General features: G+C 50.9%; 2 protein-coding genes across 3 annotated transcripts; one reads left to right on the top strand and one right to left on the bottom strand.

Annotated features, from left to right (window-relative positions):
* The first annotated feature begins 600 nt into the window (after positions 1–600).
* MKS1 (MKS transition zone complex subunit 1) lies at positions 601–12,960 on the top strand. 2 transcript variants are annotated; one of them, XM_055332283.1, is made up of 18 exons: positions 601–696; positions 1,084–1,193; positions 2,104–2,174; positions 2,820–2,975; positions 4,335–4,432; positions 4,624–4,752; positions 5,013–5,117; positions 5,763–5,871; positions 6,420–6,476; positions 7,971–8,013; positions 8,269–8,334; positions 9,942–10,012; positions 10,328–10,397; positions 10,491–10,598; positions 11,293–11,426; positions 11,929–12,011; positions 12,088–12,185; positions 12,297–12,960. In XM_055332283.1, the coding sequence occupies exons 1-18, from the start codon at positions 617–619 to the stop codon at positions 12,386–12,388; spliced, it is 1,680 nt and encodes a 559-aa protein (XP_055188258.1). In that variant the 5' UTR covers positions 601–616; the 3' UTR covers positions 12,389–12,960. The 2 variants fall into 2 exon arrangements, with proteins under 2 accessions (XP_055188258.1, XP_055188267.1); XM_055332292.1 differs by lacking the exon at positions 11,929–12,011.
* A 67-nt stretch (positions 12,961–13,027) lies between these two features.
* EPX (eosinophil peroxidase) lies at positions 13,028–23,368 on the bottom strand. The gene is made up of 12 exons (XM_055332269.1): positions 23,293–23,368; positions 23,092–23,185; positions 22,688–22,863; positions 22,400–22,517; positions 22,147–22,276; positions 20,952–21,158; positions 19,417–19,735; positions 18,584–18,744; positions 17,958–18,213; positions 17,162–17,332; positions 14,701–14,938; positions 13,028–14,127 (listed from the first exon to the last, which is right to left on the bottom strand). Exons 1-12 carry the CDS (start codon positions 23,366–23,368, stop codon positions 13,926–13,928), a joined length of 2,148 nt encoding a protein of 715 aa, XP_055188244.1. The 3' UTR covers positions 13,028–13,925.
* Between the last annotated feature and the right edge of the window lie 1,663 nt (positions 23,369–25,031).

Raw genomic sequence — 25,031 nt, 5'->3', positions numbered from 1 at the left:
TCAATAATAACACATTTCCCTTCCTTACTGTTAGCTTCCTTGTTTCTTCTTTCTCTGGCTCAGTGAACACCAACACCAGGACTAACGACACTTCCGACACTTTTTTGTTTTCTTCCAAAAATACATTTTTCACGTCTGAGGAAGGGCCAACGCCGTCCCGGACTCCTCTGGGAAGTCGGGTGCCTTCTGTGAGGCACGTCCACCGATTTTCAGGAGAAAGTTCCCCCGCATTCAACGAAAGGCAGTGTGGTGTGGTGAGACAGGTCGAAGTCGAGGGCTCAGGTCGCCTGGGTCTGGTCCCCATCGCCCTTTCTGGATCTTTATGAAAGTGGCCAACGGCGCTGCTCTAGTGTCCTCACTGGTAAAGTGCGTCGATCCGACCTTGGGTGTGGGCGAGCTCTGTCGCACACGTGGTTGGCGGTGACCCCGCACGTACCTCTCCCCGACGGCGTCCAGGCGTTCCGCCCCGGCGGGGCCCGCTTCGCGCAGCGCCTCGCCGGGCACCGTAGGTTGCGCGCGCAGCACCCCAGCCGCCTCCTGAGCTCCGCGTCCCCGTTGCCAGGGGGCACTGGGGGCGGTGCGCTTTCCGGCGCTGTCGCGGCGAGTCGCAGCTGTCATGGCGGAGACGGTCTGGAACCCTGACACCGGGGAGGCTGTGTATCGCTCCCGGGACCCCGTGCTCAACTTGCGCCTCCGGTAGTCGCGTCGTCCCAGAGCCCTGTGCTTTTAATGCTCTCCGATAATTGGAGCCTGAACCTCACTTCTTGTTTGCTGAGTCCCCACTTGCGCTTTCAATCCTGATCTCTGCCTCCCTGGTCTCTCCGCGTCTCCCTCGCTACCCTCAGCCCCCTCCACTCACAGCCTCCAGGCCTACCCAAGCCCTTTCAAGGCTGCCCTCCTCAGATTCCATCCGCACTCTTCCCTTAAGACTCCCGGCCGCGCTCATGTGCACCTAGCCCACCTTGCTAGCCCCACCCTCTTTCCTTTTGTCCCCCTACCCCCCCCACCCCCATCTTTGCTCTGTGTTCATCATCACGTTATGTGTCTTGTAATGAGTATTCCGCGCTTTTCTTTTCCTCACAGAGTCCACCTGCAAAGAATCACATCCAGCAACTTCCTCCGTTACCAGCCCGTTGCCCAGCTTGGGAAGGACCTCATAGACTTGGCCACTTTTAGGCCTCACCCAACTGCCAGTGGGTGTATGGTGTTGATGCGGCTTCTGGGAGATCTGGGGAAGGGTCTGGGGCAGTAGTTAACTTTTAAGATAGAATAGGCCCAGATCTGTAATCTGAGAAAAGGCATAGAGAAGTTGGGTTCCTTGCCCAAGGTCACATGGCTGGTACATGTTGAAGCGAGGATTTGATCGCAAGCATTTTTAACTACTCCATTATGTTGTGTAAGAAAATCGGGTAAGACATGGTTCTTGCCATCAAGAGCTGATCCGAATTGTGGTCAAATGTAGTTTTCCTTACCTCAGAAGCCAGAAGAGTGAGGGAGGGCACTGTGTTTGTGTTAAATCACTAGTCTCTCTGCATTTGTTGTTATCTGTTCAGATATACTCCTGGGCAGGAGTATGAGTTGGTGGGTTATGAAGCATGTGTCTCAAAAAGGCATACTCAGCCAGCAGTGTATTCGATTTGGTTCTTTAAATAATAATTTATTTGCCTTTCCTCTTCTCTTCTGGTACTTGGTCTCCTAAGGCTGCAGTGCTTGTGGTTCTAGACATATGGCCTCGAACAGCAAAGACAAGAACACCAGAGCTCCTTTCTAGCAAATGTTGACATTTGGAATTGAAGAAGAGCTAGCTAGTTTATATTCTGAATTTAATTCCTGACACTGAATTAGATTAAGTAATTCCTGGGAGCCATGACTTCTTTTATTCAAATTAGAGTAGTAATTAAGACTCTTTGGGTTCTAATCCTGGCTTCTACATATATTCACAGCCTCTCAAACCTTTGTTTACAGTGAATGCTTAATAAATCCCCAAACTCCAGCTGGTTTTGTGGTAAATATTAGGGCAAGGACCTGGGTTATAACTACTCACAGAGCAAGAAGTAGTGCTGATTTGACTCAAACATTTGATTCACTCTGTGGTCTTTGGAGGTGGACACGGCTCAGAGGAAGAGGAAGAGGAAGAGGTCGTGATTGGGTGGCAGGAGAAGCTCTTTAGCCAGGTGAGCCAGTGCCACTTATCCACTCAGTTTACCTCCACCTAGCTGGTCTTGGGGAAAGATTCTTGATATATATATTACCTAACTGATTTCCAGAAAGTTATAGCAGCTTCTACTTTCCCCCACTGTGTGTGTGTGTGGGGGGGGGTGTTTAAGGCTTTATCCATTTATTTGAGAGACAAGAGAGGGAGAGAGCGTGAACACAAGCAGGGGGATAGAGAGAGAGGGAGAAGCAGACCCCCCGCAGAGCAGGGAACCCAACATGGGGCTCAATCCCAGGACCCCGAGATCATGACCTGAGCTGAAAGCAGACTGAACCAACCAGGTGCCCCACTCCTCTGTTGTGTTTAAAGGGCAATATAACATAGTGAATGACTACTCAGTTTTATAATCCTGGGTAAAGTACTTTTCACCTCTGGGTGAAAGGAATCTGCCATCTATAATAGCAGAGTTGGATTAGACCATCACTCTGGCTCCTCTTAGCTTTAACATTCTTTGGATCTGCTACCCTCTGTTAGTTCAGATAAATGGAAGTTGGCTATGGAAACATGTTAAATTGCATCGGCTCTATAGAACTGATTTGACTAAAGTTACAGGAACAAAAGTTTGACATATTCTGAGTAGATCTCTGTGTCCCTGTGACCTTAGTTTGAAGTAGATCTGTACCGAAATGAAGCAGCCTGTCAGAGCCCTTTGGATCATCAGTACCGTCAAGAGATCCTGAAGCTGGAGGATTCTGGTGGCAGGAAGAACCGAAGGATTTTTACCTACACGGACTCTGATAGATACACCAATGTGGAGGAGGTATTGTTTTTTCTGGGGTCCCATAGCTTCCTTCTTTTCCTCCCCTCGCTTTCTGGCCTCACTGGGTCCTGTGCATTAAACCAGAAGCCTGTTAAGATAGCCTAACTAGGAACTACCTTGTACTGCTGGCAGCCAGTCTGGAGTAGAGTGGACACAGTCTTCAAGTGGTGTGGCTGCTGCTCCTTGCCCACCTGCTGGAGGGCCTAGGGGAGCTGGCGCTGTATCTAATGATAGGCTTGCAGACTAGAGACCAGGAGTCTCGAACCATCTAGATAAAAGTCATCAGAGAATGCAGCCACAACTCTGTGTCTATGGGTTTGACGAGACAATCAGTACAGCTGTGGGTAGTGGCTTAGTGCAGTTTGCCTGTGCTCACACACCCTTACATTTGCCTTAGTCCCCGTATGACATGTTCTTTCCAGGGAGTTTTTTTTTTTTAATTTTTATTTATTTATGATAGTCACACATACACAGAGAGAGAGAGAGAGGCAGAGACACAGGCAGAGGGAGAAGCAGGCTCCATGCACCGGGAGCCCGATGTGGGATTCGATCCCGGGTCTCCAGGATCACGCCCTGGGCCAAAGGCAGGCGCCAAACCGCTGCGCCACCCAGGGATCCCCTCCAGGGAGTTTTTAAACTCCTTGAGAATAGAGCCCATATTTTCTGATTTTTGTCTATGACCTTGTAGCTCTGCATGAAGCAGGTATTAAATGAGTATTTTTGAAAGATTAATGCTTAATGTTAAGAAAGCTCTGGGTTGGTAGCACGTAAAATTTGGGTTTTCTGTTTTAGAAAAGTAAATGAAATTACAGTTAGCGCTGAATTACCGATGGGAAGACTTTTCACACTGTGCTTTGTATCCTATTTGGTATCTTCCAAGTACCTGGTAACGTCAACATCTACCAGGCACACTCACCCAACTTTTTTTGTTTTTGTTTTTACCCAACTTTTGGTTGGTATGTACTCAGAAATTGGAGACTCATTTTAAAGATTTATTTATTTATTTGAGAGAGAGTGAGCGAGAACAGGGGGAGGGGGCACAGAGAGAGGGAGAAATTCCAGGAGACTCCGTGCTGAGTCACCCAGGTGCCCCTACACACTCATTTAATGTTAGCATAAATAAACCCATTTCTGAAGGATAACATGCTGCTAAAATCTTGGAACAAACCAAGGCGTGGTAGGAATTTTCTTTGGCTTGTTCGTACCACTGCTCCCCTCCCCAACACATATAATTGTGAGATGGCTTTACCTCTTAGATTCAGGTCCCAGATGAGGTTTCAGAAGGAAGACTTGCCTTCAGTACCTGATCCCATGTGGCCCTGACCAGTTGGGTCACAGGGCGCTGCTCTCTTTTCCTAGCACTGTCAGAAAATGACCACTGCGGCCCGGGAGGTGCCATCATTCTTGGTCGAACGAATGGCCAATGTCAGGCGACGACGGCAGGACAGGCGAGGGATGTAAGTGCAAATGAGCATGGGGGCTGGGTGGAGGGGCCTTTTGTAGTCCTTCTAGGCCAGTGTCTGGGTATGTCTACCAACTTGAGCTCCCCATCCTGCATAGGCCTCGCCCCTGGCATGCTCTCCCAAGTGCGGGCTTCAGGCTCTTCAGGGGGTGCCTGGGAATTGACGCTTCCTGTGGTGCCTTTCAGGGAAGGCGGCATCCTCAAGTCACGAATTGTCACCTGGGAACCCTCAGAAGAGTTTGTCAGGAACAACCATGTCATCAACACCCCTCTTCAGACAATGTACATCATGGCAGACCTTGGGCCGTATGGAAAGTGAGAGAAGTCCCTTACCACCCAGCTCAGATCCTCTTTTCTCTCTATTCATCACCTATCCTGTTATAGTCACCTTGGGGTATGTAGGAAGGGGGGTACTTTTTCTTTTTCTTCTTGATTGTGCTTAGAAGAAGGTATTTGACTATGATAATTCTCACTACAGCCTCTGTCCTCTCCCCTGGCATGGGCCGACTACCTCCTCCTCTCTGGTTGATGGGACCAGCGGTCCTGAACCTAGGTGTTGATTTCCTGGTTTCTAGACTTGGCTATAAGAAGTATGAACATGTCCTCTGTACTCTGAAGGTGGACAGCAATGGTGTGATCACAGTAAAACCTGATTTCACTGGCCTCAAAGGACCTTACAGGTGAGGAGAAGAAAAAAGCGGGAGTGGAGCATTCATTCCTTCCCTTGGCTTCACTTATTGCCCCTAGTTAAGGGGATTCTGAGAAAGTCCTTCATCTGCCCTGATTTCTAAATTCCCAGCCAATAGTTCATATTCTGTCTTATAATAAATCCTTAAGATCCTGGGGACTCTGTTCTAGGAAAGTGTGCAGCTATACCAGTTTGAAAGGGCTGACTTCAGTGTTGTAATTAAGTGAAAATAATTCTCTGTGCTGCTGCCTGTAGGACCAGCCAGAACAGGGTGGGGTGAGCTCAGGCAGATCGCTTCCTCTGGGCCTGACTATTCCTACCTCTATGTCTTACAATAAGAGAACTATACGTTAGAAATGATCAAGGTGAGAGAACTGGGTACCAGGATGTTGTGCTTTAGGGTTTCCCCATGACTTTGAGACAGAAATGGGCCCCAAACCTATGCTGTGTGTCCACTTTAATGCCCCTTCTGCTTTTCTGCTTTGTTTCCCTCGCCTGCTCATCATTCTGGCCACTTTCATCCTCGTTTGCTTCAAGTGAGGTGTATGGCCAATGATGGCTCATCCCTGAGCTAGGTCTGGAGAGACACATTTCTTCTTACCAGAGTTGGTCTTTTTGTGTGACTTTGACCCTACAGAATTGAGACTGAGGGGGAGAAGCAGGAGGTGTGGAAGTATACAGTGGACAATGCATCCTCCCTCGCACAGCCAGAGGAGGAAGAGCGGGAACAGCGTGTGTTCAAGGATGTAAGAGCGAGTTCATTCCAAGCGCAGGGATGAGCCTTGGTGCCTGAGAGCTGAAATCATGTTTGGGGTCAATGTTCATAGTTGCAGGGTCTTTCTTACTGGTCCTCTCCTGACATAGGAAGCATTGCTGACATATCAAGAACTTTTGATCATACTATAACATAATAATAATAACAATGACCATTTGTTTGAGTACTTACCGTGCTCTGCGAGGCCCTTCACATACTTTTTCATTGAGACTATACAACAACCCTCTGAGGCGAATGCTTTTATTATTACCATTTTTATAACCGTGGAAACTGAGATTGAAAAGCTAAGAAGTCTGCCCAAGGTCATGGGGCTTGTAAGTGCAAGAGCCAAGGCTGGGTCCCAGACCAGCAGACTCCAGAGGCTCTGTACTTCACTTTAAAATGTCAGTGGCTTAGATGCTTCAGCTTCCAGTTGTCTGTGACATTTCCCATTACAGCTTCTTTTCTCCCTCTCATTCAGAACTGACCCTGGTCTGGCTAGAGTTGCATTTTGAGTTTGCATATGGTTTGTTTCCTCAGCTTTATGGCCGGCACAAGGAGTATCTCAGCAGCCTTGTGGGCACGGACTTTGAGATGGTGAGTGGCCTGGCTTCCCGCAGCACCATGAGCTGGGATTAGCCAGAGCATTTAGAATGTGGCTGAGTAATAGCATCTCTTTTAAAGGACATATTCTCTATGCCAGAAGGAAATCAGAGAATAGCATATAGAGCAGAGTTCTTGTTATGTGTTATAAAATAAAGCAGAGGTGCCTGGGTGACTCAGTCAGTTAAGCATCTGATTCTTGATTTTGGGTCAGGTTATGATCTCAGGGTCATAAGATCAACCCCCATGTCAGGCTCTGTGCTCAACATAGAGTCTTCTTGAGATCCTTTCCCTCGACCCCTTCCCCCCACCCCCCTTCAGAGAGCTTTCGCGGGCTCTCTCTCTCTAAAAATGTAAAATAAAATAAAATATGGTATATTAAAAAAGAACTGTTAATGAAAAAGAAGATGTCAGTGAAAAAAGTCTAGAAGGGTACACACATGCTATGGGTGGCTTTCTCTGGGGTGGGGGTAGGGGTGGGAAGGTAGATGGGTGTTGGGTAGTGAGAGGGATATGTCAGGGATGTTTACTTTTTATTCCCTAAACTTAGTGGTTTTAAAATATTACCATTGGTAATGCATTCACATATTACCTTATAATTAATTTTTAAAATTAATTTAAAGATGAACAATGTCTTCCTCACTCTTCATGTGGATATTTTTCCTAAGTGCCCCATAGAGAAGGAATGGGCACCCTTTCTGTTTATCAAGTAGTTTAGCTTTTTTTTTTTTTTTTAGATTCTATTTATTTATTTGAGAGAGAGTGAGAGTGAAAGAGATCACAGAGAGAGAGAGAGAGGGAGAGGAAGACGCAGTCTCCCTGCTCAACAGGGAGCTTGAAGAAGCTGGGCTTAATCCCAGGACCCTGAGGTCATGACCTGAGCCAAAGGCGGATGTTTGACCCACTGAGCCACCCAGGTGCTCCTAAATAGTTTAGCTCTTAAACAAACCAAACAAAATAGTTTATGTCAGTTATTCTGTGGTCCTGCTTTCTTATTCCACAAATTCCATTCCTAGATCAGGAAACAAGCGTAGGATTACCCAGCGGTTTCCCTCTCTGATTCTCCTTCTCCCTCTCCCTAAAAAAAAATCATTATTTTTATATTGCATCAGCAGCAGATGTTCAGTGTCCAAAAGTCAGATAAGAAATCACAAGTAATTAAAAAAGCAAACTCCCTAGTTCCTTGATCTCAGGCATCTAAAGGGAACAGGGGCCACCAGCTTCCCACTGTAAAGTGGCTATTCTTATAAGCTCTCCATGCTTCATTGCCCTCCTCACCCTTTAAATTATATACTTTCTTTATGGTCACAAACTTTTAGAAATGAAGGAAACAGAGCAGCGGAAAGGTGGCAGAGCGGGGAGGAAGCGCAGTAGTGGTGTACTCATATCTGGCAGCCCGTGTCAGGTCTTCCGGGGATTTGTGGATGCGCTGGAGGCGGAGTGCTGATTCCCCCAGACCTCTTGATTTGTCCCTCCTCTCTCCCTTAGACTGCCCCAGGTGCCCTCCGGCTCTTTGTAAACGGAGAGGTAGGTAAGTGTCCTTCCAGACAGACATTCCCCTGCTGCTGTGCAAGTGCCCTGACAGCTGCGAGGTAACCCGCCCCACTGCAGGGGAGGCCCTGGGTTGTCTACGCTACTTGGGAAACTGAGTCATGAGTCTTTCCTGGAAGCACAGATAGGTCCTGGCCCTCGAGGGACTTGCCTCCTGAAGTGTGCAGACCCTTCAGGACTGTTGGGTGTTAAGGGAGAAAAGAGAATAAGCTGAAATTGTATCTTGTTCTCTTAGTTTCAGCCCAAGGCTATGAGTATGACAATCTCTACGTCCACTTCTTTGTGGAATTGCCAACCACTAGTAAGTAATATTCATGTCTCTTTTATACCCATTCTGACCATTTTCTAGAGGCATTCAGTCCAGCTTCCCCACTTTTTTCAAAGAGGTTGTTACTGTCCTTTTTAAGGACATAAATCACTTCCAAGTTGTCAAATCTTGCGGTGACATCTCTGTTTGCACCTTGCATGGCCTCTCAGAAGCATGTGGCACAGTTCACTGTTCCTCACTGAAACTCTGCTCTTGGCTTCTGGCTCCACATGCCTCTCTTCTCTCTTGGTGGTGGTTCATCAGTCCCTTGGCTATTTGCTCATCTGTTGGTCTCCAACCTTTAGAGTGGCCAAGTCTGGGGCTGGGCCTTCTGTTACTGTCTCTCTAGAGTCTTTCTAGGTGGTCCCACCCATCCCATGGCTTGAATACTATGTATATGTCTCTGACCCCTAGATTTCTCTCTAGCCTTGGCCTTTCGCCTGAATCCAGGCTCATATCCCATTGTCTGTTTGTCATTCCTGCTTAACGGGATCCAGAGAACTCTTGATTCTCCCTCCTGCGTCAAACGTGCCCTCATGGTCTTCCTTAAGGGACGTGGCAATGTCATTTACTTAGTTGCTGATGTCCAAAACCCAGGGATACCCTTGATTGCTCACTTTCTCTAGCTCCCTACAGCCGGTCATTCCATCACTGGGTCCGGTCGGCTTTGTCTTCAAATGATGTCCTGAACATCTTCTCTCTTCTACCTACATCTCCTGCCGCAGCTGATGAATTAACTTTCTAACTTACCCTTTTGCTTCCTTTACAGTTCATTTGCACAGACACCATGGCCAAATTGAACCTTTGAAAATGTAAATTAGTTGTGTCTCTCTTGAGCTTTAAACCCCAACAGCTTCCCCTCCCACTTAGAGTAAAATCCCAGCTCCAACGCCTGAACAAGCTGGCCCCTGCCTATCTCTCCCTTACAGCATTCCCATCAGATTTTCTGTTCGTGAACATACCAAGTTCATTTCCACCTTAGGGCCTTTTGGGAATCATTTCCTTTGTCTGAAAACCTTTCAGTCATATCTTTGCATGACTGGTTCTTCTGAGTTTAGGTCTCGCATAAGGGTCACTTCTGAGAGGTCCTCCCTCACCACCCGATCTAAGAGAGCCTGCTTGGGCAGCCTGGGTGGCTCAGTGGTTAAGCGCCACCTTCGGCCCAGGGCGTGATCCTGGAGACCTGGGATCAAATCCTACGTCGAGCTCCCTGCATGGAGCCTGCTTCTCCTTGTGCCTGTGTCTGTGCCTCTCTCTCTCTGTGTCTCTCATGAATAAATAAAATATTTTAAAAAAATAAATAAAAGAGCCTGCTTTATTTTTAGAAAATAAATCTATCACTACCTAATAGCCTCTTGTTGGTTGATTTGTTGTCTGTCTCCCCTTCCAACTGGAATATTAGCTCTGTGAGAAACAGATCTCTCCTGTTTGCTCACCAATATATCGCCAATGACTGGTCCTAGCACATAGGAGACACTCAGTAAATGTTAAGTGGATGAGTGAGTGTGTGAGTGAATGAATGGATAAAGGAACTTTGTCTTTTTCTCAACTACTTGCCTTCCTCCCAGGTCATCTTACTATATATGGTCTTTGGCTTTCAGATTGGTCAAGCCCAGCATTCCAGCAGCTCTCAGGAATAACACAGACCTGTGCCACCAAATCCCTGGGAATGGTATGGAAAACAAGAGGGGTATCTGGAGAGGAAATTATGGGGCTGCCACCCTGGGGAGGATTCAGAGTTGGGTCTGGCCCTTCTCTGCAGGCTCTATAGGGCTGCCTGGTCCAGAGGTTCCCTCTCTGTTTTTCTGAGAATGGTAGTAGCTTGTATGTGGGTGCCCCTTCTTCTCTCAGCCTCTTATTTCCCACATGGGGTGATAGTTTTTCATTTTCCTTGCGAAGGTGTCAATGGCTTCAGGAAGAACAGATTCTCAGTGAGGCCTTGCCTACCCCATGACACTGAGTATAAAATAATACTTCTCTTCTTTAGGAGAAGGTGGCTTACTTCTCCTACCCATTCACATTTGAGGCCTCTTTCCTCCATGAAGACGAATCTACTGGTGAGTAGGTCCTAGGCTCGGGGTCTCCTCTGGTGGTGCCCTCTCTTCAGGAAGGCCTCCTGTGACCCGGCTGACTTCTCTCCCTTCTTCCAGATGCTCTCCCAGAGTGGCCTGTGCTCTACTGTGAGGTCCTCTCACTGGACTTCTGGCAGAGGTATCGTGTGGAAGGCTACGGGGCCATGGTGCTGCCTGCCACCCCAGGTGACGTCTGGTTCCCGCCCTCCACTGGCCCACATGCCCTAGCTCCTAGGAACAAGACTAACACTTCTAAAAGATTTGGCCTCTTCCATGAGAAGGAGGGATACTTAGGAATTAGAATCATTTAACTTGCAAGATTCCTTGCTCCTTTTGAGGAATTCTCCCCGCTGCATTAGGGACAACTGAATGAAGTCGCAACTAACCTTGAAGTGGTGCAGCCCGAGCGTCTGTGGCATCTGCTTCATGCTCCTCTGTTTTGACATGCAGCCTTGACAGAGAAGCTCAGGCAGGGTGGGCACTTGGCATACATGTATTGAATGGATCATTCTTTGTTTTGAAACAATAGCCATTGTCTTCTGTTGGGTGCCAAGCGTTATACTAAGTGCTTCTCGTTTAATTCCACCAGCCACTCTGAGGCATAAGCCTTACCGCTGCCACTTTCCTAGTAGGCAGAATGGGGCTCAGAGGAGTTAATAAACCTGTCTCAGGGACACAGGTCATAATTGGCAGGGCTAAATTTTGAATTTCTAGCTGATTGGTTTCCAAACAGGTGCCTCAGACCACCATGATCACCTCACTGGCGGTCAGGTTATCACCAGACAAGGTGTTTTAGTGGAGGCTAGGGCCTATGTCATTGCTGGGAGTCAGAGACCATGTGTCCTTTCTGGCTGCGGCCCCTCTCCCCTCTCTGGCACAGGCTCGCACACCCTGACTGTCTCCACGTGGAGGCCCATGGAGCTCGGCACGGTGGCTGAGCTGAGGAGGTTTTTCATTGGCGGCTCTCTGGAACTGGAGGACCTTTCCTACGTGCGGATACCAGGAACCTTCAAGGTGACTTTTGTCTCTGGGGAGACTTTGTGCTGGGAGTTTAGGTTCCTGTCTCTTCTGGAGAAGGTGGGATTTGGGTTAAGGCCCCTTAATTGTTTCATTATTACTTAATCCCTTCCTTCCTGTAGCTTAAGCTGGAGGTCATGGCCACATCTTGAACCAGGTGCAGACATCTACACTGCTACCCTAGGAGATCTCGGGAAATGAGTATACTTAGAGATTCCCCGGGTGCCGTCAGAGTTACCGGCCCCTCCTTCCAGCCCATCACTGAGGCTTCAGTAATCAGAGGTGGGGAGGATTGGCAGGACACTTGTAGGACTGCTTAATCTCAAATGAGGTTGGGGCATCCCCTGATTTATAGTTGGGAGCCTAATGTTAGCCTTGAGGTTATGGAGTCTGTGGGAATGAGGTTTCCCCAGCAGATCTGTTCTGCGAGAATGGGAGTAAGAACGGGGGTGAGGTTAGCAAGGTGCCCAGAAGCCTAACACTGAACTGCACTCCATAGGGGGAGCGTCTGAGCCGCTTTGGGTTCCGCACCGAGACCACAGGCAGTGTCACATTCCGCTTGCACTGTCTGCAGCAGTCCAGGTGAGTGACCCTGGCCCTCAGCCATACCCCTGAGGGCTGGAGAGCAACTGTGGCCACATGGTGGGCTTCTGTGCAGGGCCTTCATGGAGTCAAGCTTCCTCCAGAAAAGGATGCGGAGTGTGCTGGACCGTCTGGAAGGTTTCAGCCAGCAGAGTTCAGTTCACAGTGTGCTGGGTAGGTTTCCCTCCTCTTCGCAGCTAATCCCCCCTAGCTCCCCCCACACCAGCCTGAGCCACGCTCCTGCCTGCACCACAGTGGCTCACTGCTGTATCACTCTTCTCCCAGAGGCCTTCCGTCGTGCCCGGCGCCGCATGCAGGAGGCCCGAGAGAGCCTTCCCCAGGACCTAGTGAGCCCCTCGGGAACCATGGTTTCCTAGCTCACTGTGGCCCCGGTCCCCTCTGCAAGAGGACAAGACAGGTACCATCTGAGGCCAGTGCCCTCCCGCGTCTTCATCTTTCTCACAAGTGACCCCATTGGACTGCCGAGAACCAGAAGAGCTGAGCAAGTCCCAGGCCAGCCCCTCTGCCTAATCTTCAGCAGGGCCTCCCCGCTGCTGGGTAGCAATAATGCTGGAGACCCTATGGTGCCCCTCTTCATATTTCCTTTCCTGCAAGTGGCTGTCACAACAAGGCAGGCCTGTTGGGTTAGCCCAGTGTGGGGTTCTCTTTTCTGGCTTGTCTCACTGTCTCAAGAGCAGGGAGCTGCAGGTGCCTCCTGCTTCTCAGCCTGCCTTACAAATGGAGGCTCAAGTAAGGGAAGAAGGAGAGATCTTGAATTCCTGCCTGAAGGCCTCAGCCTCCTCTTTCTAGGGTAGCCTTGTCCTGCTGCCTGGGGTTTGTTGGGTTTGAGATATGAGTAAGTGAAGGCTGAAGGCAGTGCCCAGTCCTCTCTGCTAGCCAGGTAGTATCTTTTATTGTGCTTTTTGTACATAAGAACTTTTTATACTGACTGACGTGTCGGCTGTTTTTGTATTCAGGCTGCTGGTGTGGCCAAAGTATTCTCCTGAACCTTCTCCCTTTCTGCCCTTTCCTACTCCAGAGTGTCTCTTTGGGTTAAGTCAGCCCGCAGGAGAAATTTAGGGGTTAGTGCTGGTGGTGTCCTGGCAGTGCTCCTCTTAAATATTTGGAGCAAAGCATGGGACTGTAGTTATGCCCTCCCCAGCCCAACGCAGAAACCAGCTCTTGGCCTCAGCAGTCCTTTATTGGTACAACCAGAGCACACTGCCCAACCTGCAGGCTCCAGCAGAGGATTGTGGGGCAGCTGGGGCTGGGTGTGGTGTGGGCTGCAGTCATGGGTGGGGGATGGAGATAGGCTTGGGAAATAGGAAAAAGAGACTGGAAACCATCCAGATAACTCTTCTTGCCTGAGCCTCAAGACCTCCTTGCACTGGGAGCCAGCTGATGCCTGACCAAATACCTAGGAGGCTCCCAAGGTGGGAGGGTTCATTGCTGTCAAGAGCGCCAGCTGTCAGCCACGGAACCAGCTCTGAGCCATAGCCAGCAGAAGCGTCAGCAGATGTGGTTGCTCCAGGGTAAAAGGCAGCCTTGTGGTCTTCCTCAAGTTCCCTTGTGTATAAGGCTGGAGGCTTGGGATGGGCTCCTGTGGAAGCAGCACAAGTGGACAAGGAAGGAACTTGCTTGTATCCAGACAGAGCTCTTTTAGGGTCCCCAAGACTAAGCTGAAGCTAATTGGACACTTCCTAACTGCCCCCCAAAGTCCTAGGCCTTGGATTAACTATCCATCCTGAAGCTAGCATACCAGAAGCCACTAGGGAAGATTACCCTGCCTGTAGTGACAAGTATTGTCTCTGTTAGAGGTCTTAAAGGACTCAGCCACCTGGCCCAGGGGAAGATGTAAAGGCCTGGCCCCGCCCAGAGCCGTTGGAGGAGGGCCTTCCCTTACCTGCAGAGGCCTCATCTGCCTCGCCAGGCTGACAGGTTCAACCTGGGGATGCGGCTGCAGCTCACAAAGCCCCGTGGGAAAACGTTGGCCCTGAAGATGTCCCTCGAAACGGTGGTGATGCCAGTATTGTCACACACAATTCGAGACAAGGAAATCTGGCGCAGGGCCTTGCGCTGTCTCTTGGTGAAAACACCCCTTTTTTCCCACCAGAACCTATCGAGATAAGTGGAGGGATGTGGGTGAAGGTTAGGGAGGAATTAACATAATAGGCATCTGCTGTATGCCAGGTACTTGACATCATTTCATTGAATTCTCCAGAATTCCTGAAAAATAGGTATTCCTCTTTTATAAATGAAGAAACAGGTTCAACGGTCAAGTAAATTGCTCAATATTAAACACAGTAATTTAAGTGGCCTGGGTTGGATTTGAACCCAAGTAAATGCCAAATCCAAATAAGGAGTCAGGTCTTAAACCATAAGCTTTGTTGGAAGTAAGATTTAGCCCTTCCTGCTCATGTTTTCTGGGATCCATTAGCGAGGAACGGCGAGGAACAAGTCTGCTTTGTGGGCTAAAGGTGCATGTAGCTCAGATGCCATCAGCCTTGCCTGGCCCATGGTCTCTCTTGCTCTGACTGACCTCTCCACAGAGAAGTCTCCTGATCTCAGACCCTGTGAACTTGGAAGAAATGAATCTAAAAAGGTCACTATCGCCCTTACCGAGTCTTGACATGCTAGTGCTTTTCTGCCCTGCCTCTGGGGCTGGTCTTTTTAGGGGAGAGTCACTTACCTGTCACCACTTCGGGCTTTGTTAAACTGTTTTTCAAAAAGACAAGCCAGAAGAGGCCCCACTCGGGCCCCCGGCAAAAGAGGCTCTGCGATGGCCCCAATCCAGATGTCAATGTTGTCAGGTGTCCCATACAAATTTAGGAACTTCTTTGCCAAATCCTGGTTTCGTAGCACCCGGCTAAGCTGTGCCAGATTCCGGGGCTGGGAGAGGCTACAGAAGCGCCTCCAGGCATTGTACCCTGTAGGGAGAGGGGGCAGAGGCGGTTCAGTCTTACCCTGCTGCCTTCCCCTTAGCTTCTGCTTCTCCACAGCTTCTCCTGAGAGAGCTCTGTGGTCAGGAAATGTCAGGCAGAACAAGATCTCTGCTGACAGAAGAGGGCCAAAACTTGCAAAGATCAAACCACTGCCCTCTAATTTTCAAAGTGAGTGGACAACCATGCATCAACCAAGGAGTGTGTCCTAACATAAGAAGCTGCTGTAACTCAACAATCATAACCACAAAGACATTACTGGGCACCAATGCATCAATTAGGTACAAATAAGATGGACCCAGAACATAAAAGACTCTTAATCAGGTTTTGAGAAGGCATGAATAAACACATAGGTGAACAAACCAAGAATTGAAGAGTGTGGTTAAAGTTTACTCAGAAAAGGACCACAGGTTATATGATTCCATTTACATGAAAGGTCCAGAATAGGCAATTATGTAGAGGTAGGTGCAAAGATCAGTGATTGTCAGGGGCTAGGGTGGGGACCAGGAGTGATGGTTGCTGTAAGGTTTCTTTGTTGTAAGGTAGTGATAAAAATTAGTAATGGTGACCAATGGGCCAAAGACCTTAACAGCCAAAAAGAAAAAAGTGATCAATCTACAACTCTAAATATACCAAAGTCATTGAATTGTATACTTCATATGGGTAAATTTTATGGTATGCTAATTAGATTCCAGTAAAGCTGTTTGGAATTTCTTTTTTCACCTACTCAGAAACTTCCAAAGGCCGACCTTCTGACTTCTTGGCTGTTAGAGGATCCCACACCAAGACTAAGCCAGATGATGAGGTGGGGCCCATCGAGATAGGAGACAGGTTTGCCCTAACCTTGAAGAAACACCTGCACACGATTGTCCATTGAACTACAACTCACAAACACCCAACTTCCAGCTGAGCAAAGGAAAACATTCGAATGCTTTACCTCACTCAGCACTGGTGTGTGATAATCTCTTAGGATCCTCACAACACCTTTGTGAGGCACTTTGTAATCTCCAGTGTATCCATGGATGTTTGCTGAGCTTGAGCAAGTGTGACTTTCTTAAGGTCACTCCATTAAGTGGAGTCCAAACAAGCTCTTCCAATTCCAAATTTGGTTGTTGAACTTGGGAAGGGATTGTAGAAGACTGTCAGAGCTAGTATCAGGACAATATTTCTGGGACAGCGCAGAAGGAAAGGTATGGGGGCGGGGTGGCACAGAAACTGTGGCACTTGGTTGGCTGGCAATCTCGGTTCTCCAGCAGGGGGCGCCCACGGCTCTAGTTGTCTGGAGCCCCCAAGTGTAAGAAAGAGGTTCTTGAAAGAAGCAGGTTCTTGAGCCCCTGCTGTGTGCCTGCCAGGTGCTGTATCAGGTTGGCTGGAGATTGCCCCCACCCTGTTCTACACAGCCACAGATTAGCCGAGGCAGATGGCGCTTCGAGTTATCTTTCGACAGGAAAGTAATAGGTCGGGAGGAGAGGGGAGCAAGGCAGTGACCAAAGCCTTCCCCTAACACTGTAGCTTGCACAGGGGGAAAGAAAGGAGAAATTTGAACTTGATTCAAATTTTACTATTTCCTAGTTCTGTGGCCTTGAGAAAATGACCTAGATGTCTCTGAGCTTATTTCCTCAGCTTCTCAAGGTCATTGGCAGAAAGAAATGATTAATAGCCATGAAAATTCTTGGCAAAATGCCAAAGTTTTCTTCTTTCCTGGGATAAATTTTTCTTTGCTGGGATTTTTGTATCTTCATGAAACAGCCAAGGCTGTCTTAAGTTCACTCCACCTGTTCCTGCCTCTCCGGCTCTTTGCCTTTCCATACTTAGAGGCAGGAGCTAGTTTCTATGTCCCCAGAACTTGCATCTGCCTCCTTGGAACTCGCCAGGGTAGAAGGGAATGGAGCGGTTCTTCCTTGCCCTTTGAACCTACTATTTTCTCCATCTGGAAAGTCCTGATCTGCTTTGTCCACTCCTGTGTCCAAGTCCCAGCCATGGTGTGAACCTACAGGTAAAGGCCCTGTAGTGGCTGGAGGAGATGTGACAGGATGGCAAAAGGGTGGTCCCGGGGCCACTTTACTGCATCAAGCTCAGCCTTGCCTGCTTCTGAACCACAGCACATGGGGTTTAGTTCCAGCCAGAGAGGATGCACGGAAGATCTTCTCTGACCAGCCCCCTCCCACACTGCCAGCAGAAGCAGCCCCGGGCCAAGCAAAGCCCCCTCACCTGGGAGGCCGTGGTCCCGGCTGCGTTGCATGTTGAGAGCTGCCAGGTCCAGCCCGATCCTTCTCACTTGCTGAAACAGCCGGTCCCTCAGCTCGTCCACTAACATGGAATCCTGACAGTTCAGCTTGGCAGGGGTGGCCATGAGGCCTCGGATGATGGGGTCGATGCCACCTGGTGGCAGAGAATGTGAGCAGCACAGATTGGGTCAGCCTCTGGGGAGCCCATGGGTCATCACTTGATGTCAAACTAGCTCAGAGCTGGACAAGCCAGTGGCTTATATTCTGTAATAGTTGTATCAGGACACAAAGGCCTGCATAGACTTGAAGGGAGTTGGGGCCGGCAGGGAAAGAAGTCACCCTCACTTGTTAAAGAAGGAGAAGGCAAGCTCTTACTAGGCCCACAAGCCCCCACAATCTGACAGGAGTCTTCTCCCCTTTTGGAAATCCTCTATCCCCGAGGGGATGGGATGCCCAGGCCTGAGGGTCTTGGCCACCTGCTTTGTTTTCAGTGCCCTGGGAAGATGATTAGCAGTGGCCTGAGCAGCAGCCTGGCCTCCTGGCACTAAGCTTGGCCCCAGCCCCACTCCCATCTTCTGGGGCACCTGGTGGCTCAGCGGTTGAGCATCTGCCTTCAGCTCAGGTCGTGATATGGGGTCCTGGGATCAAGTCCCGCACTGGACTCCCTGCGGGGAACCTGCCTCTCCCTCTGCCTATGTCTCTGCCTCTCTCTATGTGTTTCTCATGGATAAATAAATACAATCTTTGATTAATAAAAAAATTAAATAAAACCTAGTCACCTTCATACACGACTCGCCAGCTGGCAAAGAAGCTAGTGCTAAGCGGGACACGAGAATTGGGTGCTGAGGCCCGGTACTGGCTGTCCAAGCGGAACATGAAGGGCTGGAGCATGGTGTGGCCAAAGCGGAAGGCCAGGGTGAAGACATTGGCCACACGAGGGTCCACATTGGAGGAATACCCCCGGTAGCACCCCAGGGTTCTCCTGGCTCGGGCCTCGCCCAGAACCAAGGGCAGAAAGTCTCGGTAGGTGATGATCTTCAAGAGAAGACAGGAGGAACATTACTTTAGCGGCCACCCACCCCATTCCCTTGCCTTTGCTTCCTGAAGGGCTGCTCAGACATCCTAATTCTTTACTGCCATCATGTCAACTGTGGAAATCTTAAGTTTCCCATTGGCTGAAGAGGATTTCAAAGCTCAGAGAGTGAGGTGACAAGGACAGGGTCACACAGTGAGCAGCAGAGTTTGGGGTACAGGTGAGATCTCAGGTAGACTCCCAGTCACCCAGACCTAGCTAATCTGAGGCATATCCCCAAAGGATGTATTAAGGAAAATGGCAGCCACTCTCTCAAATGGTGTCTCATGCCATATTATCTCCTAGGGGATACTTGGGCCTAGGGCTCCCTACCTGGACCATGGCCCCCACAATCTTTCGGGCCTCCTGGTACAGCTTCTCTCCACTCCACCGAGGATTCAGGCGTCTCAGCTCCGTAGCCAGCCGGTTATGCTCTCGCATAAAGAGGGTGTGCATAGCTGTCAGTTTGGGGGTTTCCGATGATCGGGAGTCACCTTGAAAACCCCAAGTTCAGAGTCACCACAGCACTTCCCAGAGAAATGTCTTTCTGCCAAGACAGAGCTCTGGGGACTAGGAAGAGGTGGTAGCACTTTGTGACCTGGGCCAAGCTGCAGGCCCTTGCTGGACCTCCATCTCCACAGCTCTGCTACGAGGCTCCTCACTGATTGCCACCCTCCGCCCCACACAGGAGGGGATCAGGAGGGGGACGACGGTGGGGTCTCAGACCCCAAATTACTGAAACAGGTTCAGGCAAGGTAGGAAAGCACAGAGCAGCTGCTGAACTTGGGCCTGATGATTCTATTCTACAAGTGACCAGGTCCATGGATCCCTGGTGGAGGGACCTGGCTGACTCCAGGAACCTTGACTTTGGGACTGTGAACCGATCTGTCGCACGACCTGCATCCACCAGCATTCTCCACTAAGGGCTAGACCTTTCCCCAGCTATGGAATTGGGGATCAGGCTGCTCTCCCCAGGCCCAGGGGAAAGAGAGAGAGGATTGGGCTTAGCCAGTTCCTGTAGAGAGCTTCTCCTCAAGGCCAGGGAGGAAAGCAAATTCCTGAAGGGGGGCCTTACCCACCGTCATTTGCTGGCTTTGAATTAAACTCTTTTGTACCAGGTCTTATTTACTCTTCATTCGACCAACGACCAACGACTGGCGACTGACCTGCCAGGAAGCAGGGGATACGTGCAGAGCGGTTGGTGAGGAGGCAGGGATCGTCCCGCAGGTTGTCGAAGGGCAGCAGGGCCCGGCCGTTGTCCCTGAAGCGGGTGTTGACAGCCAGCAGCCCCAGCTGGTTGGTCAGGTTTCGAAGCCTAGTGGCCAGAGGGTCCTCGCTGCCGTACACCATGCTGGCGTCCACGAAGGAGGTGAGTGCGTTGAGCTGGTTTCGGACTTTGTTCCTGTTCTGGGGGCATGCGGGTGCCGAGCGGAAGAAGGGGATGCAGTCACTCTGGTTCCTGATGCGGGGGTCATTGGGTGGGATCTGAGGTGGAAGAGGAGCCAGTGACAAGGGGCCCCCCCAAGAGCAAGCTCACTCTTCTGGATCATCCCTCACTTGCTTCAAAACCTTGCTTGAAACTCCTCTTCTCTAGGAAGCCCTCCTCCACTCACCCAGACTCGTGCTGCTCACCAGGTGGATCTGAGCATCCTTAGCACTTTGTATCATAGAGTTATGAAAGGTGAGAAATGGATGAGGCCTTTGATCCTCACTTTACAGATGGGGAAACTGAGGCTCAGAGACAGGAAGTGACAACTAGATAGCAGGAGAAGAAGGATTAAGACCTAGTTCTCCTGACATTTGGGCCTGTGCCCCTCTCATTCCATTTAATCCTACAGACATTTCCTGAGCACCCTTCTATGCCAAGTGCTTTGGAGACCAACAAAAGTCAACAAAATCCAGAACAGGTTTCAGGAAGCTGGCATTCAGTGAAAACAGGTGCACACATAGAGAGTATAACTCTAAATCGAGGTGCTATTTGCTATGCTTGATCTAAAAGCCAAAAGTGAAAGGTATGCTAGGAAAATATGGGAAGATTCCCACGAGGAGCTGCCCTTGAACCGGTGCTCAAGGAACGGGTAAGGTTGCACCAGGGAGGAGTCAGCTACGAGCCCTCACGTGTCGTGCCCCACGAATGTCGCCCTACCTGTTAGGGGTGAATGGATGTGGGAGTGTATGCACATGTGTCCCCCTCTATATCCCCAAAAAGGCTCTCCTTTCTGGAGTCTGTCTTTCTTCCCTAGTGCTCCACTCCATCCTTGCCTCTCAGCCTGAAGGATAGCACCCTGCTCACAACGCCATCCCAGGAATTGGGAATTGGTGAAAGCTGTAGGACCCAGGACCCTTGGACTGCTTCAGGAAGGAGAGGAAGGCAAGAGCTAAGAGACCCTAAAGGCTCTCAAGAGCAGCAGCCCAGAGGCTTCTCCTGTTGGGATCCAACCCATGTGTCAAGGGTAGTCAGTGAAGCCAGCCCGAAACCTGCCAGAAGACTGCCCCGCCCCCAGCCCCACCTCCAGCCCCACCCCGGGGACATGCACAGAACCAGGGGCCTGTGCAGGGGCTGTGCTCCTCTCCTTTGTCTGATACTCCAGCATCACAGACAGCTCTTTAAGGAGGGCGCTTCAGTCTTACAGACCCCCACCCCCAGCTCTTGGCCTGGAGCGGAGGCCATAGCTGGGACCTGGGGGACCGGTGGGGATACCTTGATGGGGAAACAGGGAGGCAGCTGGGCACAGGTCTTCTCACAGTCCACACCTGCAGTGAAGGCCACTCTGGCTGGGGACTCAGGGGCAAAGTCCAAGTCATGGTCAATGAACTGGCCCCACTGCATGAACATAAGGGCCCTGCCCCGGTCGGAGGTCAGCTTCTCATTGGGGAAGCGCACAATCTGGTTGGAGACGGCCCGGACCTGGTGGAGAGATGGTCAACATGGGGCATGGGGCCGCAGACCAGCCATGCTGGAGTGAACACAGTCTCTCCTCCTCTCCTGCCCTCGCCTCCCTACTCCTACCTTGTCCCACCCACTGCGTGGCTGTCATGTGTAGGAGGATGGCCCCCCGTGTGGCTCCTGAGGATTCCAGGAGTAGAGAAGGGGAAAGGCCAGGTTGGCTGGCTGGAATCCTTCAGCTCTTCCAAAGAGGTAAATCAAACCAATAGATCAATTTATATATAGACTAACGGGTACCTAGATGACAGAGTGACTTGTATACATGAACCAGTTGGTATGTGATAAGTAATAAATACAGAGAGAACTGGATAGATAGATGGAGGAAGAATTAATAAATAGATGTCGGTGGATAAATAGGTGGCTGTTATATTGACATATGAATAGAAGAATGATAAACCAATACACATGAAATCACTTAGATCAATAGACATAAAGTAAGACATACAGCTCTTTATATTAGCGAAGATACTTTTTGACACTAATTCTTTTTTTTTTTATTTATGATAGTCACACACAGAGAGAGAGAGAGGCAGAGACACAGGCAGAGGGAGAAGCAGGCTCCATGCACCGGGAGCCCGATGTGGGATTCGATCCCGGGTCTCCAGGATCGTGCCCTGGGCCAAAGGCAGGCGCTAAACCGCTGCGCCACCCAGGGATCCCTTGACACTAATTCTTTCAGAAAAAGCAATACTATAATGGCTAAGGTTACTAGATCACATCCTACATAGATGTTTATACTAAAGACCTTATTTAATATACACACCAACAATATGAGGTGGCTTTTACTGCCATTTTACAGCTGGGGAAACTGAGTCTCAGCTGTATGACTTGCTCAGAGTCACCTAGCTGGCGAGCGGAGAGCCCGGACTCCAGCTGGCTCTGGGCTGGGCTCTTACTCCCCATGATGAGAAGTAGTGGAACCTCCTCCCGACCTTCAGCCCCCACTCACAAGAGGGAGGAGGAAACCATGACGCCTCTTGTTGGGTGTCCAACCGAAGGGAAGTGACAGCCCGTCCTCATACTCAGCTGCTAGCCAGCGGGCCAGGGGCTGGTTGGAGGCCCCCAGGAAGGGTCTTCTCCTGCAACAGTGGGTAGGCTTTGGTCAGCAAGGGTTCTGGACCCAGAGACCACTCAGCATGGGGTGAGGGCATGGGGGAGGGAAAGGAGGGGCCCTTGGGTAAGGCGTGGCCTCTGATACACACCTGTTGTTGCATTTCCCAGTGATGGTCCGATACTTGTTGCTGCACTTCTCCTTCTGGTCCTGGGGAGCACAGCCACTGGCCTGGGACAGCAGCCGAAGCTGGGATTCCGTCAGCACATCTGGGGTTGGGGCAGAGGGCAGAGTCCTGGGTCCAGGGTCCTAGCTCCTTCCCAACTGGGTCTGTTCCATACCTCCCATCCCTTTACCCCTTCCCTCCTGACAGCCCAGGCTGTGTACCCCACCTTCCCAGGCCAGAGAAACCCTGGGGCTCAGTGGGGGAGCACAGTACCAGTGACATTGAAGGAACTTGACCCCTGGAGTTGTAGCTTCTCCTCCAGCAGATCCAAGGCCAGATGCATATAATCAGCGGCCCGAACCACCGTTCTGGTGCCTCCTAATGGTTGCTTGAAGTAGGACAGGAGGTCCAAGGGGCTGGCCAGGCCACTACGGAGGCGCTCCTTGATGCTGCACAAGGAGAGCAGGGACTGGAGAAAGGAAGCAGAGCCCCCCAGCAGAAGCCCCCAGCAGAGTCCCAGCCTGGGAGTGGACAGTCAGGGCAGTATGAGAAGGCAGGATGGATGGAAGGGAGGCTCTCTGCTGACATGGCACTGCCCCAAGGTGCCCGGGGGCAGGGTGATGGCTGACATGACCGTGGCTGGAGCCCACCCACCTCGTTGACCCTCCCAGACCCACCTCCTCTGAGTCTGATTGTAGGCAGCATCCACCAGTAACTTGGCCTCTGTTATGCAGCCCCGAAGGACCGAGGTCTCCACTGTCCTAGGGGAGGCTGTTCAAAAGGAGGGGGCTCAGAGTCCAGAGGAGCCACGGGCTTCCCCAGACCCAAACACCTCCCCCTCCACTGCCCTCCTCCTTAGCTGTCCAAAGGGATGTTACCTGTGCCAGCGCCCTCACACAGTGGGGCCAGAATGAGTGTGGCTAGGACCCCTGCCAGGGCCAGGAACAGCTTCATCTTGGCGATGAGGCACCCAGCCATACCGGGGCAAGGGATCGACACCCACATCCTGCACACAGGTGGGTCCCCTGCTCTCTTCTCACCTGGAGGTCTCTAAGCTGACCTCTCACCTCCTCCTCTTTTCTGGAAGTGTCTGGAAAGGGACTTTTATATCTTGTCCCAGGGTGGGGGAGGGGAAGCCCAGCCTCTTGAGGTGGAGCCCTGGAACTTCCCTCTCATTTTCAGGGGAGTTGTGAAACTGAAGCACCCCACTCCCACCCTCTTCGCTACTGAGTGCACTGGTATTCGCTCCACGTGCAGGGCAGTGCCTGGAACACAGGCACTGCTCAATGAATAGTTGCTGGAAGATTAAGGAGCCACGTGCCTCAGAGGACTGGGCCTGGGCCTGCCACTAACCAAGTTGTATGGTCTTGGGCAAGTGTCTTGCCCTCTCCAGAACTGACTTTCCATGACCCTAAAGTAGGACTTGGACCAGACTGTTGGAAAGGCTCCTCTCCTCCCCGAACTGGGCAGAAACTGGGGCAGCCTTACTCTTGTATCTCCCCAGACACCTCAGCGCAAGGCTGGGCGTTCAGTAGGGCCTCAGTAAATGTTCATGGAGTGCAGGAATGATGTCAGGTCAGTGATTCGGACCCCTCTCCCTTACTGCTTGTCCCTGCCAGCTCCTTGCAAGATGCCAAGGAGACGGTGAGGGGATGGCTGAGGCAGAGCTGGGCAGTGAAAATAAGGGGCTGCGTCGGGGGGGGCCCCCCAGGGTGTCACAGGGAAAGCACCTGCAGAGGGGCGGTAGCACGCGGAGAGTCCTCCCCCCAAGCGGAGTCCCGGACTCCGCGCTTCTGCACGGGTTTCCTCCAGTGCCTCAGTGGTTAGCACTGAGCAGTGGGCCTGGGTCTGGACTGGCTCAGTCACTCCCTGTGCGACCCTGTCCGGGCCTCCATTTCCACATCAGAAGGGTAGAAGGCCCCCAAGGGCCGCGCCTCCTCCTACCCCTACTTTTCCTCCTAGGGCGTCCCCAGCCGCTGGTCCTTGGCTCCACCCCATCATATTCCGCCCCCGGAGTAGGGTGCCAGCTGCTGCTGCGCTCCAGAATCCTCACCCCGTCCCATCCCATCCCACCCCCGGCGCCCCACAGCCTGCCTGTCCTTGCTCCTGTTCCAGGGTCATCCCTTCCCCGGTGCCATCAGCACCTGCTCCGAGCCCCATTCTCCCCATCATCCGCAGCCCCGCCTCCCACCCCAGTGCCCCCAGCCCTGGCGGCGGTTGCCCTTGAGACACCCCTTAAGCAACATCTTTCACAAGCTCCAGTTGAAGGCAGGAGCCCTGCGGATCTTATCTCCCTTTCTTAACCAGGTGCCCGTCTCCTGTGACAAGGCAGCCTGGATGGAAAGTCACTGTGTAGTGGCTAAAAGCACACCGAGTTCCTCCTTGCTGTCCCCCTGTGTGACCTGGGGTAAATCACATGGCTCCTTGGGCCTCAGCTTTCATACCTGTGAGTTGGGGACAGTGAGCCTCAGAAAGCAGAGATTTTTAAAATTGTAGAGTGCTCCTCAAATGCACCTCACCTCTTCTGCCCACAGGGAGCCAGCTGCCTCAGAAGACTGGCAACCAAGGTGGGGTATAGGTACCCTGGGTTGCCCTCTTCCCAGGATGCCTCCTAAAG

The sequence above is a fragment of the Nyctereutes procyonoides genome, unplaced genomic scaffold (genome assembly GCF_905146905.1).
Source record: "Nyctereutes procyonoides isolate TBG_1078 unplaced genomic scaffold, NYPRO_anot_genome, whole genome shotgun sequence".
In the NCBI taxonomy this organism is placed as follows: Eukaryota; Metazoa; Chordata; class Mammalia; order Carnivora; family Canidae; genus Nyctereutes; species Nyctereutes procyonoides.
The sequence above is the reverse complement of the archived record's forward strand: the minus strand, read 5'-3'. Positions and strand labels throughout refer to the sequence as shown.

Bases quoted from the DNA above. Each gene is read 5' to 3' on its own strand.
- MKS1 (XM_055332292.1), top strand. From the start codon at position 617: ATGGCGGAGACGGTCTGGAACCCTGACACCGGGGAGGCTGTGTATCGC. The intron at 5,118-5,762 runs GTGAGGAGAAGA...TTGACCCTACAG, and splicing joins GGCCTCAAAGGACCTTACAG to AATTGAGACTGAGGGGGAGA. The intron at 12,186-12,296 runs GTAGGTTTCCCT...CTCTTCTCCCAG, and splicing joins TTCAGTTCACAGTGTGCTGG to AGGCCTTCCGTCGTGCCCGG.
- EPX (XM_055332269.1), bottom strand. From the start codon at position 23,368: ATGAAGCTGTTCCTGGCCCTGGCAGGGGTCCTAGCCACACTCATTCTG. The intron at 22,864-23,091 runs GTGGGTCTGGGA...CTCCTTGTGCAG, and splicing joins TACAATCAGACTCAGAGGAG to CATCAAGGAGCGCCTCCGTA. The intron at 14,128-14,700 runs GTAAGTGACTCT...TTATCTCGATAG, and splicing joins AAAGCCCGAAGTGGTGACAG to GTTCTGGTGGGAAAAAAGGG.